This window comes from Vespula vulgaris, chromosome 1 (genome assembly GCF_905475345.1).
Source record: "Vespula vulgaris chromosome 1, iyVesVulg1.1, whole genome shotgun sequence".
Classification (NCBI taxonomy): Eukaryota; Metazoa; Arthropoda; class Insecta; order Hymenoptera; family Vespidae; genus Vespula; species Vespula vulgaris.
The window spans coordinates 5,563,932-5,579,367 of NC_066586.1; the positions used below are offsets into that span (position 1 = coordinate 5,563,932).

Here is a 15,436-nt window from a genome sequence, read left to right on the forward strand (position 1 = left end):
TCGTTGAAATTTAATTTCATTGATTAAAATTTTCAAAAATAATACCAACGCAAATGATACGAAGGGAAAAACGTAAAATGTATTACGTGTGTGTCGTTTGTCATTTTTTTTCTGTTAAACCTTCTTCAAGAATATATATTTATAACCTTTATCCGTTTATCCATTTTGCATCAAATCAATACTTAAAATTTGTTTTTATATGTGTGTAGTTTGTAAAAGAGAAGTTCGAGTTTCAAAATACAATGTGTGAAATAGAATAAAGGATTACATGTTGTGTGCATGCGCCGTAATTGTTAATTTTCCAATAGTTCTCGTCAAACATCGTTATCGTAAAGTTATCTATATTTTTTCATGATGAATTATTTTTAAGTAAGTAATTATATTTTTTTTTTTTTTCGTTTGTATATATAAACTTATTATAAAACATGTGTAAGTGTGTGAGTGTGCGTGCGTGTATATATATATATAAGGAATATATTATATAGTTTTTACATTACTTCTGCGATTTATTTATGCAACAATTCGTAATGCGTTTACAGAACAAAGGAATCAATTATATGATGCACACTGTACAATCAGCATCCAAGAATATTTACAATTTACATAAACATTTCGTAATAGAGGTAAGCTAGACTTAGTTTACTCCATGAATCGCCATAATTACTTTTATAACCGCATCGATGAAATGAAATAAAGTATATTTAATTAATAATCTTAAATAAATAACATACATGTATTCCTTTTACAAGAAATTTTGCAAAATTATTTGCACGCAAAGAGGGGCTACGTAATGTCCCTTTCACAACGCATATATGCTTTTAAAAAATATTATATCTCCGAACCGCAAAATTCCAACTTGTAGTAGATTTAAGAAATTCATTTCTTACCGACGATATAATAAATACATTTTTATATTTTAAAATTATATATCTTTTTTTTTTTTAAGAATTTGTACAATATCCGTATTCTTTTAGCCAGTTTCCAATCCATATGTACCAGACAGATGATCATTTCTACTCTCGCGGATATATATACTCGTACTTTTTTAACGAAACTTGTATTCATCGAAAATTATCAAAACAATTTTACATTTTGGTCAAAATCGATCTCGCACGATCGATTTTCGATAAAATCTCGAATTAGAATAACAATTCTATATTCGAAAAAAGTCGCAACGAAATTTATTAGAAATAAAATTTTATAATCGGCGTGTTGATCACTCGAATAGAATTTTTTTTTTCTTCTTTCCCTTTTTTTTTCTTTAATCATTCCGCTAGACAATGTGTATGTGTATATATGTATGTGTGTATGCGGATGTGCCGTGGTTATCGATCCCATAGAAATCGTTTTAAAAGTATTTCTGTTACAATATGTGTTGTGAAAAAAATAAGTTATTCTTTTTTTTTTTTATATTTAAGGCCGTCGATTCAAATATTTTTTATCTATATCAGATAAAAAATTTCTGATAAAAAATTTGATAGAGTTAAGTTAAAAATTTCATAATTTTTTTCAATACTTTTCCCTTAACGTAAACTTATAAATTAATTTCATTGATGGGACAATATTAGATACACCACATATATCTATATATATATACATTAACGTTTTTCATAACATTTGTTATTAACATTCTTATTTTAATCGTACTTTACAACAGCAATACAATGCTGCGAAGAATACTTTGATCATTAAAAAATCTTCCAAGAAGATTATTCAAGTTTGTGGACGAACAGTAAGAAATAACTTAACTCTTTCAAATTTTGTGCTTTCATTATTCTCTTCTTTTCTTTTCTCACTCTGATAAATTCGTGTTCTTGTATGTGACATTTAATCATAGTTCGGTGGGTAGTAGTGTAAAAACTACGAGTAGAGGAGATGAAGTATACAGATTAATACTATAAGAGTAGCTTTTTTTGGATCATAGTGTGAGGAGCATAGAAACAGTATAACAAAATATATGAAATATTTATAAAACAGCTGCTTCTACCATGACTTGTGAAAATTTGACAAACAACAAACAACGACGATTTTTTTAGACGAAATTGTTATTATTATTATTTATTTATTTATTTATTTTATAGACATTGATTTTTTTCTTATGTGTACCACCGATCGATATAACGAGTAAGTTCTCTCTTTTTTTTTTTTTTTTTATTTTAATTGTTTCCATTTAATTTTCAAAATTATTACGCATTTCGCGATACATTTTCTTTAACTTCCAAAAATTGGATTTTCATTTTAAATGATATTAATAGACAATTGGCAAAATCGACATCGAATTTTCACAAGTAACGACGAAGTCGAACGAATATACGGTAGTGCATGGCCAAAAGCCGTGCCTTATCACATATGTATCTTCGGTATCTCTTTATTATTTACACCAACATTTTCATTCGATAAATGTTTCTTAAAATTACTAGATATTACGCGTATCCATGTTAGTTATAACTTCATACGATACACTAATATGTTTCAAATGATTCGTACAAGACGTTCCGTGCTCGTCAATGTTTTAAATTTTCTTTTATTTTCTTCTTTTTCTTTTTTTTTTCTTTTTTCTTTTTTTTCTCTCGTCATCTTTAAACAACTGTCTCCAAGAGAGACGATCATCATAAAAGAGATTTCTACATCTCAATAATTATTTATCATTATTCTAATATTGGACTTCGGAGGAGTATACATTGAAAAGAATTGTGCTCGTTATTGCTACGCTACTACTATAATGTCGTCAAAGGACTAATCGTTTGATACGATTTACGCGTTAAATTAGGCGACGATCGATACGTACTTTTCTCTTTTCTTTTCTCTTCTTTTCTTTTTTTTTTTGTCCCTCATATATACGAAAACTTTCCTTAACCATATCATCGATTCTTTCATTCTCATTCTCCTTTTTCATATCCTTTAACAACCTTTCCCTAAATGTATCGCACGTTTTCTTTTTTCATCATCGTCTTTTTCCTTTTTTCTTTTTCTTCTTCTCACTAACTACGTTTAATCGATCACAGCAGTACGCGTATGGAATGATTCAAGCAAAAGAGTTTTGACAGATACAAAAGAAAAGTATCAACGTATGTGTGTATGTATACCTACATACGTACAACTATCCAAACTAATTTCGCTAATCGTTTAGCTTAGAAAAACGATAGCTTCTTTTTCTTTCCCTCGAGAAAAGTAAAGGTTATATAATATATTGACCTCGCAAAGAACCATTTGTTCCCATTTATCGCTCGAAATATAATGTAGAACACTTTCGTGGAGAAGGTCTATCATAATGACAAATATAACAGCGTCCGTTCATAGTCTTTGGAATACATACATATATATATATATATATAGAATTTGATATGCAGGATGTCTCATGATCATTTATCTTTTACGATCGATATGTCAATGCGTTTGTATGTATGTGTATGTACGATGATATCTGCTAAAAATCGCTGATATCTTGAGAATAGAAATACAGAGAGACAGAAAGACAGAGAGAAAGAGAAAGAGAAAGAGAAAGAGAAAGAGAAAGAGAAAGAGAAAGAGAAAGAGAAAGAGATAGAGACAGAGATAGAGATAGAGATAGATAGATAGATAAAGAGAGAGAGAGAGACAGACAGAGAGAGAGAGAGAGAGAAATGGATAGATAAATAGATGAAGAGTAGTAAGATAGAGACACGAACGAACAAAGAGCTTAGACTCGAAGAGAGTAGAAGACTTTGACTGACGATTCGCATTACGTGCTTCGCATAACACTTAATATACATATCTCATAAACATCAAAAATTGATTTCACTTGTCGAACTTTGGAATTTTTAAAGAAGCAACGTATTCTCTCGATGATTTAGCGAGTTAGGCGAAAGATCCTCGTCGAAAGCGATAGAAAATATATATCACAGAAAATATTTAAAACGCATCGTTCCCTTTTTTATTTTTTAACTTTTTTTTTCCCTTTTCTTTTTCTTATAATTTAATTTAATTTAATTTAATTTAATTTAATTTAAATTAATTTAATTTAATTTAATTTAATTTAATTTAAATTAATTTAATTTAATTTAATCTTATTTTACTTTATCTTATTTCGTTTCTCCTTTGTCTTTTTCCTCCTTTTCTATTTTTATTTTTCTAACTTGTAATATTAATCTACCGAGAATTATTCGAATAGATCGAATACATATCGCGTTAAAATCTTTTAATCAAATGCTCCCTGTCCCTTTGAAAAAATTAAAAAAAATAAAAAAAATAAAAAAAAATAAAATATAAAAAAAAAGAAGACACAGATGGGACCAATATTCGATGATAAAATTGACAGAACGTTGCGGACGTTCTATGTTTAAAGTTGATTTTTCAAAATTTTTTTTTCATTTTTTTTTTTTTTTTTTTTTTTTTTAATCCGTTCTCTTTCTCATTCGATTTTTTTCCGCGTCACTGACCAAATGCAAACTGACGCATCACATTACGTATCACGAACGGAAACACGGAACGTGTTTTAGTCGGAAATTTTTCTAAGATCTTGACGATCATACTCCTCGATATCTGTTCAGCTATCAAACGGATCGAATTTCAAGGAGCGTGATTCCGGAAGTTGATGAAGGGCATCAAACGCTTGATAGAGAGACACATTGTCCGCGTCACCGGCGCTGAACCGATGAGACTTGTTTTCCGAATCCCACGTTGCGTGAGAGCTTTGATAGGTTTGAGAGACGTGCCTATTCTCATCATCATTCTCGAAGACGCAAATCTCGTTATCTGGAAATACAATATTCGATCGATTTTTTCCTTTTCTTCTTCTGTTCTTTCTTTTTCTTTTTTTTTTTTCATTTTCTTTTATTTGTCTTACTCTCAGAGAATTATATTTCTCGAGTCTTACAAAGGAACGTTTTATCAAAATCGATTTCCCAGTTTTCATTTCGATGAAATTTCAACGAAATTGGTATAATCCATTTGATAATAATTTATCGAAAAGGTAAAGAGGATGATGATTGGCATTGGATTTAAAAGTACTTACGCTGAGATTGGGACGGTGATTGAGGTGGTGTACCTGCCAACGGGGATAAGGGTTCGTAAGGTGGTGGTGGTGGTGAAGACGGTGATTGGGTCGGAGATGATGGTTGTAACCTAAGGAGTAAATCAGGCTCAAGACCTAGTATCATTAAAACACGATCAGGATTTCCTCGAACCCAAACTTCAAACATATCGACTGCCCAATCTGTTTGAGTAGTGGCTTCAGGTAATCTCTCTGGTGGATTCCAACAGATCGCATCTGGTGGATGAGAGGAGCTTCTTGCTAACATTCCGCTACCACGACTAGCTGGTCTTGGTAAATTAGGGTTGCTTTGTGGCGAATAAGCCAACATTTGTAGAGCATGAATGGCATTTCTTACCTATCGAATAAGAAATTTTTCGTATCGTTAAATCCATCGTTTTTAATTTTTATTCATTGCATAGGGTGATGAGACTCAATTGTTATTATTATTATTATTATTATTATTATTATTATTATTATTATTATTATTATTATTATTATTATTATTATTATTTTTAACCTACTTCGCAACTCAGAGTAGCAACGTCCTGATGCAACGTGGAAACTTGTGTATCCAATCTTTCCACGGAACCACGAATATGTTCCTCCATAGATTCTTGAGCGATTATTTGTGCTGTCCTTCCTCTCACTAGAACACCTCTGCCTCTTCTTCCTTCTCTATACTCGTCTCTGATATATAAATGATAAGAAACGTGAGAAATGTTCATGCATATATATCTACGACACTCTCACACACAAACACACGTATATATTTCCTCATAAAAAAAACTTTACCTGAATTTAGCATGTCGTGGTGATGACGTATGCAATGGTGATTTATTCGGTGGCGAGAGGGGTGACGTTTCCCCTTCTTCAGGTACATTTTCATCATCCTCGCTAATCGACGGTAATGTTAACGATGGACCGTTCATGTCTGACTCCTGCTGATAATAAAACACTCATAAAAAAATCATGCATAACTTGCAGATAAAAAGAATAGAAACCTATCTTAAAATTTCCTTTCTTTCCCCCTCTGTCTCTCTCTCTCTTTCTCCTAACTTTGTCATCGAAAGTTTGCATATTGAAACAGCTTACCTCAGCTTCGTAACCTTCGCGTAAATTATACGTTAGATCGTGCTGTATATCATGTGCAAATTCGTGCTGATACTCGGGATAAAGACGGAGAACTTCAACCAGGCCTTGCATGTGTATACACTTTAGGTCGCAATAAGTCAAAGCTTTGACGTCGCAACTGGATTTCACAACAACATCAGAACCTCCAGATCCACCACCTCCAGTTCCTCCACCGTTGTTTCCATGCTGCAGATGAACATTTATATCGCAGCCTACTAAGTCACCCTTTCCTTGAATAAACCCGATTATTTTCATTAGTTGTTTATACAAAAGAGAACGTTATTATTCGTGTTACATTGTTATATAGCATAGAACGTTGAACGTTCATTTTTTAACGGAAAGAACATTTTTTTTCTTTTAGAGATTAATAAAGAATGCATTTTGAGTTTTACCTAAAATCGCAACGACCATGCTATTTTGAACGACTTCCATAGAACCATTGCAAAGATAATAAATATAAGAGAGAGCATCCCCTTTGTGAATAAGAAACTCTCCGGGAGCGCAGAAGTTGCTTCTAATGTGTAGAGAAAGCAGTTTAAGACAACCTTGAGAAGCAGCTTCGAATATTGGTAAGCTTAAGATTTCTCTGTGCAAGTGCATCGAGACGTCTCCTCTAAGTTCTTCAGGGAATTGTTTCAGCGTCTGGAAAGTGTTTAATATATTTAATATCGTTGACTCTCGATCGTTCTCATGAAATTTTCCTACCGAAATTATTATAGCGAGTTCAAAGTCTCGATAGAAAGTTTCGAATAACTATCTATCTCGTTAATTTATTTCGTTATAAGTCTGGTATATACGTAAGGTGATCGATAATATTACCTCGTGTATGTCAATGCCATGATTCAAAGACCACATCGTTTGAAAGTAATCTTGCATTCGTTGCTTCAATTCGTCGGGAATCTGATGAAGCACCAAAAAGTCCTTTAAATCTCGCAATTTCGTTTGATAGAGCGATCTTCTCGAATACATTCTTTGAATGATTGCCGTGACGTTACCAAAAACGACAGCATGCATCAGAGCTAAATTGAAAAGGATCGAAAGAATTTATATATACATATATATACATACATACATATGTTTTTTATTTTTCGTTCGATAACAATGATTCGACGATATGAATTTTAAGAAAATTTCAACTGACCACCGATTAGCATCGTGCAAATGGAAAAAAATTTTTCGGAAAATGTATTCGCCGAAACGTTTCCAAATCCAACGGAAGTCAAACTGCTACAGGTGAAGTATAATGCCGTGATATAGCTTTCCGTGTGCGTTACATTTTGCACGGAAATTTTTAAACGTTCCGCGAGAGCATGTATCCAACCTAGAACATATGAGATCGATCATCGTTCGTTATCGTTTAGGTACTTATCTTTTATGCTTTCTCTCTTATAAGGTATTATACCCAGCTAGTTACACGACTTATGTTAGTAATCAGATCACAAATATTAATCGCGAATGAAATTGAATCATCAATTTTTATGATAGCCCCTATTATCGACAAAGTCGTTGGTAATCCGAGTAAGTTTTTAATCCCATGTTCTTCCTATCGATATCCTTCTTCTCGTCGTAGATTAAGTTTTAAACGTATTCTAGAACGTTTTTATTTTATTAATGTTTCACCCTATACTTTTTCTCTATGATATTCTAAGGTCGTTTTTTCAAGTTAAAAAGTTACAAAGGTAGCTTCTTGAATACCATCTATTTCACCTTACGGTATCCCCTTTATTTTGAAAAAAAAAAGAAAGAAAATAAACTTGAGGAATACGTTTACATAGGGTGTGAACTATATCGCCTTTGTTTGTTCAAGTTCACCTTTTCCCTTCTCTATCCTTAGAATCGTGTTCCCTTAGGTGCTAGTATGTACACGTGCAAACAATCTCTCATGAGATAATTTGAATTTATTTTATTAAAAAGTTTTTCATTGAACGCACTCGAACGAACGTCGTTCGATTCATGGTCATTCAATTCAATGGAAAAATGAAATTTTATGACATTTCATATGACCTTTGTAGAAACAGCGAAAGACTTTCCTCTTTTTCTTTCTTTATAACAAGTAAGAACTTTCGAAGCGAGAGGAAAGAAATTTGTTGCAGGCAAAAAAAAAAAAAAAATTGAGAAATTGTTTTCGCTCTTTTAAAGAAAATATTTCGAAAAACTTATGTAAACTTATATTTCATTGATTTTAGTTATGACATTAGATACAATTTCGTCGTTGAAAAGATTTATTCGATATAATAATTTATTCGATATAATGTAGAAAAAGAAAATACAATTAGTTTGACTTACCAAGGTCCCATTCCTTGTCGTTTCGTAATCTTTCCTTTTCGGCTATGACGAACCAAATACAGGCGAGCCAATGGGCGACCAGAATAAAAAATAACATCAGCATTGTCAGGATAACAGCACTGTATTGCGAGTATCTGTCTATCTTTTGTAACAAACGAGCCAGCCTAAGTAATCTGGTCAATTTCACTAGATGAATATTACCGTGTCCTGATTCCTATGATAAAACGAGAAGATGCTATATTAAAATCGTTATTTTGTAATATTATTAATAATATTAATGATTCAAAAGATAGAATGAATTAATTTTTAATTAGATTTATCTTTTAATAGAATATTTCATATATATATATATATATATATATATATATATATATATATATATGTATGTATGTATGTATGTATATAAGTAGTTTCTATAATGGATTGCAACCGAGCTAGTTCAAATGAATACAGATAACAGGTTAGAAGCGTATGCTATCGATCAAGATATTTATTAAAGGTAGGTAAATTACTGAAGATACGCTCGACGGATATTTGAAATTAGCATAGACCGCAAATCCGATGGGGTTGTAACAACGGACTGTGAAATTACCTCATCTGTCTGGTATTTCGTTATTATCCATAAAATAATTATATTCTACTTATTAAAAAAAAAAAAAGAAAAAAAAAGAAAAAGAAAAAGAAAAAAGAAGGGATTACAGCGTGGAATTACACGCGAAATTTTAAAATTTTCTTGTCGAAGTTTTTTAAACGAATCACATTCATTAATCTCTTCTATTTATACAACAATGAGAATTGAAATAACTATTGTTTGTCGATTTTTCCATTTTAAGATCGCGATATTATCACTCGTGCTGAGGGAGACGAGTAAGAAAAGAAAAAAAAAAAAATATCGTGGTTTATATTACGAAGTAAACAAGAGATCATCACAGCTGTTAAAAATGAAAGTATCCTTCTCTAAGTGTATATATGATATTATTGAACAATATCGATCGGAGATTGTATTTTCGTGTATTCGCAAAATAAGTGCATAGCTATGATTTACGATAAAAGCAAACACGTTAATCTTCGTTATTGCAAAGTCACGAAAGAAATGTTAGCTTAAGGCGGTTTCAATAAATTCCTGAATCGATGACCTTTCCCTCATTTTCTTTTTCTTTTTCTTTTTCTTTTCCTTCTTCTTCCTCCTTTTTTTCTCTATTTCTTCCTCTTTTTATTTTCAACGACTGAACCGTAAATCGAATTTTGATAAGGCAACAAAATGAAATTTTCCGTACCGTTACTCGAGAGTATTCAAGATTATCGTGGATACGTCGTTGCGTTTGAATTTTATCTTGTAGTCGACGACAATGGATATAATTGCGAGTTCTCGCTCGAGTCTTCCGAACTTATAAAGAGTAGTGATTGAAGCATTCAATCGTAGGAAATGTCATTTGATGAATTTCCGGTTGCATACCGGCTCGTCGCCAGTAGAAAAAAAAGAAGAAGAAAATAGAACTTGACTAAACTGAATGAACGAAGAAAAGTCGGATGAACGGATGAACGAATGAACGAACGGACGAACAAACGAACGAAGAAATAAATCAATGGATCAGAAAGAAATGGATATTGTATTATAATACGTTGTTCTTTGATAAACGAAAGCCTTATATCATTTTCTAAAAACGTTTTTTATTTTTTTACTATCACGAATTTTGATTTGATCGAATGATATACACATATCCCATATTCGATTCGATTTAGCAGCTTCGTGAACTTTTCAAACGTTTCTTCGAATTGGTCTCGTTATTCCTGAGAAATTATAAAAGAACGGGAATTCACGAGAAATATAGAAAGTAGTAGTAATAATGTTCTATGCATTCAACACATCGTTGACTGATGAGATTCCAATTTCTGCATGCGAAATCTCGGCGTATTGATATCGATATCGTTTATGGGTCATAGATTCGTGATGAAATTTCTCTGGTCACGTATCTAACTTAAAAGGAATATTCTTCATTTCAAAAGCTCACGAAGATAAATTTCTCTATATTGAAACTATATGATACATACACACACACATATATATATATGTAGATTCCATCTCGTTTAAATTCTCATTTACAACGAAAACATAAAACTTTCGATGATGGATTTTCGACGAGCATTCGTCGTTTATTATGCCGCAGATTAATGCATTAACACAGCGTCTCTCAACTCCCTTTTTACGATCGTGCGGCTCGATAAATTTGTTTTCGATGATACCATCGATCAGATGTTTATAATATACAATTTAAAAAAAATCCAGTAAACTCGAGTCACCGTATATTATTTTAAAGATACGACTATTACTGCAATATTCTCGCAAATATTCGTAAGAACATTTTACGAGAATCATCTCTAAATCTCTTGCAAATTAATTACTTTGCTCGTTTTGGTTAGGTAATCAGATAACAGGTAATATATAGCGATCCATTAAAAATTTAATGCCGCCCGATATTGACTTCCGGTTCACAGGTTGAGAAACGCTGCATTAACGCTGCATGGAATTTCATTAAAGAACGTTGTGCACATCACTTTCGGAAGAGATATAATACCTCCTTTAAATGCGTACAACGAGTGAGACTATTTTTTAATATCACAGAATGAACAATTATTATTCGATTTGTATTATCGAGTAAAAAACTAAAAAAATGAAAACTAGAAAAATATATTTTGTTTTGTGAGTGATAATGAGATAAAGTTGTTATAACAAACAATGTACTAACCTCTCCACTGTAAACATCGGAAGCATAGAGAAAATCGAAGGGTAAAGCTGCTACGAGATCAATGAAAAACCAAGTCTTCATGTAGTTCACTGCGATACTCTTGCTATTGCTCACAACCTCGCCTTTTCTGTTGACGTATGTTGTTCGAAAATTCAAGACTATATCTATGGGGAGGAAAAACAAGAAAAAAGAAGAAATGAAATCGAACGAAAAAAAGTTTTATCAGAGAATAATGTTGCATTATTTCAAAAAAAAAAATATATATATATAAGTATTGTCTTTCATGTATGAAAAAAAGAAAAAAAAAGCAAACAAACAAAGAAAGAAACAAGATAGATCTAACGAGCAAAATTGTCACGTACTGAGATCGACGATTTTTGATTGACATCGAAAAAATTGAACATTTCTATAATAAAGAGCAATTTGCATCTTCGAAATTGAAAAACTAATATATACAATTAAAGTTTCCTGTCGCGTAAATTCATTCAACATCGCGTTAGTTCATAACTTTTATTTCGTTTATTATTACGTTCAGTAGTCACGTTGCATTTCGTTCAACGATTTCTATTGGTTTATTTTTGGAGATATGTTGAGGTATATAGATACGTTTCGTTAGTTAGCGTTAATCAGTTTACTTCATGTATGTATATACGTGTAATGGGATTCACCAAGTTTATTTGTAACGTTGAAACTTGAGTAGTCATTAAGCATAGTAGCAAGTAAATCGTGCGATCGGACATTGGTCAAAGCATTCTCTTTCTCTCTCTCTCTCTCTCTCTCTCTCTCTCTCTCTCTCTCTCTCTCTCTCTCTCTCTCTCTCTCTCTCTCTCTCCCTCGTTGTCATGATGAGACGTTGTGCACTTTGCAAAGGAACTCTTCCAGCGTGAAGTAGAGAAATCCATTTAATCCCACTTACAAACAAGATTACATTGGGTCTAACTAATTTGCCTACTCAAATCTCTCTCTCACTCTCTCTCTCTCTTTCTCTCTATCTCTGTTTCTGCTATTCGTATATTATAGATTGGTTGCTCGAAGTAGATCAACTAGTAAAGTTGCAAAGTTAACAATTTTGTAACTTGGAAGACGTTCGCTTTATACTGTTTGCTTTAACGCAGTTGATAGTTCATAGAAACTTTCCTAATACAAATAATAATTTGGTGAACGTCTTTAACACGAAGTAGAGAGTGCTTCCAATGTTTGACGAAATTTATTCGTCGTACCTATGATCGTCGAGTTTGTAAAGTAAATAGGCGAAGTAAAATTGTATGATTGCAAGATATTACGAATCGTAAGTATCAATTCTAAAATCCTTCGATTATGAAGAATCATATTTCTCGAACGAGCAAATTTAAATAGCCATGATCCAATTCGTTTCTCGTTAATGATTATAACAAATGTTATGACCCTTATATCATAACAAAAGTGATATAATGATGTCGGATATAGCGATCTCTCGAATATCTAGAATATCGTGATCTAATAAAATAACCAACATTATTTCAGGTAATTAACGAGACGTTAGTATCTTATCTTACGACGATTAACGACTAACTATTACGAAACTTAAAAAGTCATGATCATAATCGATGTCATAATCATTTAATTTGTAGTAATGACTATTTCCACCGACATCTGGATTTAATTAAATTCTTCTTGGAACCTTTCTGGTTTCCTTTTTCGCTCAAGTATTTTTCAAGATGGCAGATCTCTCATTCGTCGAATTCGTCATCCGAGAATTTCGTTTAAAGCGATAGAAAATTCTCTTTTCCCCTTGACTATAACGCGGATTAATTTGATGTCGAGAATGTGGTAAATAGATGTAACCGGGAGAAAAAGTGAATTTCGCTGTGTTCGCGTCTGGGAAAAAACGGTCTCGAGTGGAGAAAAAGTCAAATGCGAGACGGAGTATGATAAAGGGGAGAGAACGTAAGAGCGTAAGAGAGAGAAAGAGATTCGGTTTGTAAGGGAGAAAAACGGTGAGAGGGTTGAAGGGTGTGTGTTTGAAGCGGAGACGGTGAAAAAAGAAGAAAAGAAAAAAAAGGGCAAGAAGCTATCTATCTGTGCTCACGATTTCGAAGTAACGAGCTTCTCGAATCATCAATTGGATAAAGAGAGAACCCTTCTTGTTCCTTTCTCGAACGAATTATTGCGAAGGGAAGAAGGAGAAAAGAGATAGGTTGGAGTAGGTGTAAGGACAATCGATATTTCATGAATTCGAGACCCGATTATACACGTAACTCTTCTTAATGAAAATTCGACGAATTCGAGAAATCTTTAACGAGACGTTTCTTCGTTTTGTCTTCAAGGTTGTCACATCAACTATCCATTGATAAAATCATTCCAAGACGTAAGAACGAAGGTTTGTAAAGGGAGTTTCGCATTTCAATTGAAAGTTCGTATTCAATTGTAGTCAAGAAGGTGCTCGATACTGAGCGGTACATCCGGCAAGTAGTGAAAGCCGTATATGGGTCAGACTCATCTTACGGTATTGCTACTTATTTGATGTCGAGTAAAAAATGTAGACATTTTGTTTTTTTTCTTTTAACGATCGTAAGAAATCTCTCTATGGAATTGAGATATAAATAAAAAAGTAATCAAAAGAGTTATACTAACCGAATATAAAAAGAGCTTCCACAACGACATCACTGACCATAGTCGGTCTATCGATGTTGATGAAGCTTGCATTGTATGGAACGATGATAGCAACGTAGAAGGTAGCTAGTAGTATCAACCAATCCCAGCATGATTTGAAGCCGCCATAATGACTTAGAATGAATTGCGATTTTTTGATCGCTGAGGTTTTGTATTCCGGTAGAGGAGGTGCCGTAGAATGCAAGAGGGTCTGTAACAATCGATTTAAAAAAGAAAACACCGATTGTATCGAAGATTACTATTATTTCTTTCTCAGGCTTTTCTTTTTCTTGTTTGTTTTTTTTTCTTTTCATATAAATTTTACGGAAAAGGATAATTAAAGGCTAACGAACTTTCACGATCGATTAGATATCGAGTTTTCCAGAACGTATCATCTCTCAGAACATTAACTAGGAAATCATCTCGGTAACACGAATACACATGTTTCCGGTTTCATAGCTCTCTACGAGAAATCCTTTGTATTGAATGGCCTCCGAGTATATAAAGGGAAACGTCACTCAGTCGCAAACTCCAAGTAGAAACTAACCGAGTAGTTTATTCGTGGCACTAAAAGTAGAGAAAAGCTTGTATGGCTTGATATACGTACACTATTCTACTCTTTGCCAATTAAAAGCGTTGATTATTTTCATCAAGTGAATTTTCAAGGTTTGGTTAAACGAATAGACGAAGGATTTTGAAATAAAATATGGAGTCACGGTGAGTGAGAACGTCTAAATACACGTACGGAATTATGTTGTTTCTTAACAAATTTGTATCCGCGTCGATGTACAACCGTAACGTATTACAATCTCCAATTATCTTTCTTAATAAAATTCATAAAGAGGATTTTCATTGTTACCGCCGCAAAGGAGGTCACTGAAACATCAAAACGTGTTGTACGGTATACGTACTACAAGCATTTCTCAAAGGAAATTCATAAAATAATTATTATGAATTTATATATACGTTTTTAAATTATACGTAAAATAAACTAAATATTTTTCTTCGTAATATTACTCCAAGTTCTCCGTTGTAAATTCATTATTTTAAATCATATATAATAAAGCTACTGCAAAGAAAATCTAAACAAAAAATTTCTAAGCATTAATTACGAGAACGTGCATAACTCACAAAGATTTCATATAACATTTGATGCTCTCCTTTTCGAGATTTGGTCAACGAGCAACACGGTGTAAATTTCATTATTACGAAGGACCCTTAAATGAATTAGCAGTTGCGAGTTAGCAGCTAACTGAAGCGAGAACGTGGAATTTAATAGGTAAACTACATGTATGTTAGAACTTAAAGTGTATGCAAATAATGTTTGATCGCAAGTCACATTATTATCATAGTTTCAAAAGTATAAACTGTTTCAAAGAATTATCGTGATGTATATCACACTAATCTAACTAACGTGTTTCTAATAATAATAATAATAATAATAACAATAACAATAATATGATACAATTAATACAAATATAAGTCCATATAATAAAATAAAAATTGTAATTTCCTAGTTTGTTCTCGATTAAATCTAATTTAATTTTTTCTAGGAGCACATATACTTTAAAAGTAATTTATTCGATAAAATTATTCTCTACTGATTTGTTAGATTAACTAAATGAAC

General features: G+C 32.3%; 1 protein-coding gene across 13 annotated transcripts in view; it reads right to left on the reverse strand.

The window, feature by feature from the left end:
* Window positions 1-1,375: 1,375 nt before the first annotated feature.
* LOC127070045 (potassium voltage-gated channel subfamily H member 8) overlaps window positions 1,376-15,436 on the reverse strand; it is an 83,199-nt gene continuing 69,138 nt past the window's right edge. For 11 of the 13 annotated variants that reach the window (XM_051007935.1, XM_051007934.1, XM_051007889.1 and 8 more), the window contains 11 exons: window positions 13,792-14,020; window positions 11,179-11,342; window positions 8,432-8,645; window positions 7,287-7,466; window positions 6,965-7,164; window positions 6,538-6,787; window positions 6,107-6,375; window positions 5,807-5,955; window positions 5,536-5,701; window positions 4,994-5,369; window positions 1,376-4,734 (listed from right to left, as the gene is read on the reverse strand). In XM_051007935.1, coding sequence (XP_050863892.1) covers window positions 4,526-4,734; window positions 4,994-5,369; window positions 5,536-5,701; window positions 5,807-5,955; window positions 6,107-6,375; window positions 6,538-6,787; window positions 6,965-7,164; window positions 7,287-7,466; window positions 8,432-8,645; window positions 11,179-11,342; window positions 13,792-14,020 — 2,406 coding nt within the window. In that variant the 3' untranslated portion in view covers window positions 1,376-4,525. The remainder of the gene's footprint in view (window positions 4,735-4,993; window positions 5,370-5,535; window positions 5,702-5,806; window positions 5,956-6,106; window positions 6,376-6,537; window positions 6,788-6,964; window positions 7,165-7,286; window positions 7,467-8,431; window positions 8,646-11,178; window positions 11,343-13,791; window positions 14,021-15,436) is intronic. The other 2 variants (XM_051007866.1, XM_051007858.1) reach the window with 2 other exon arrangements.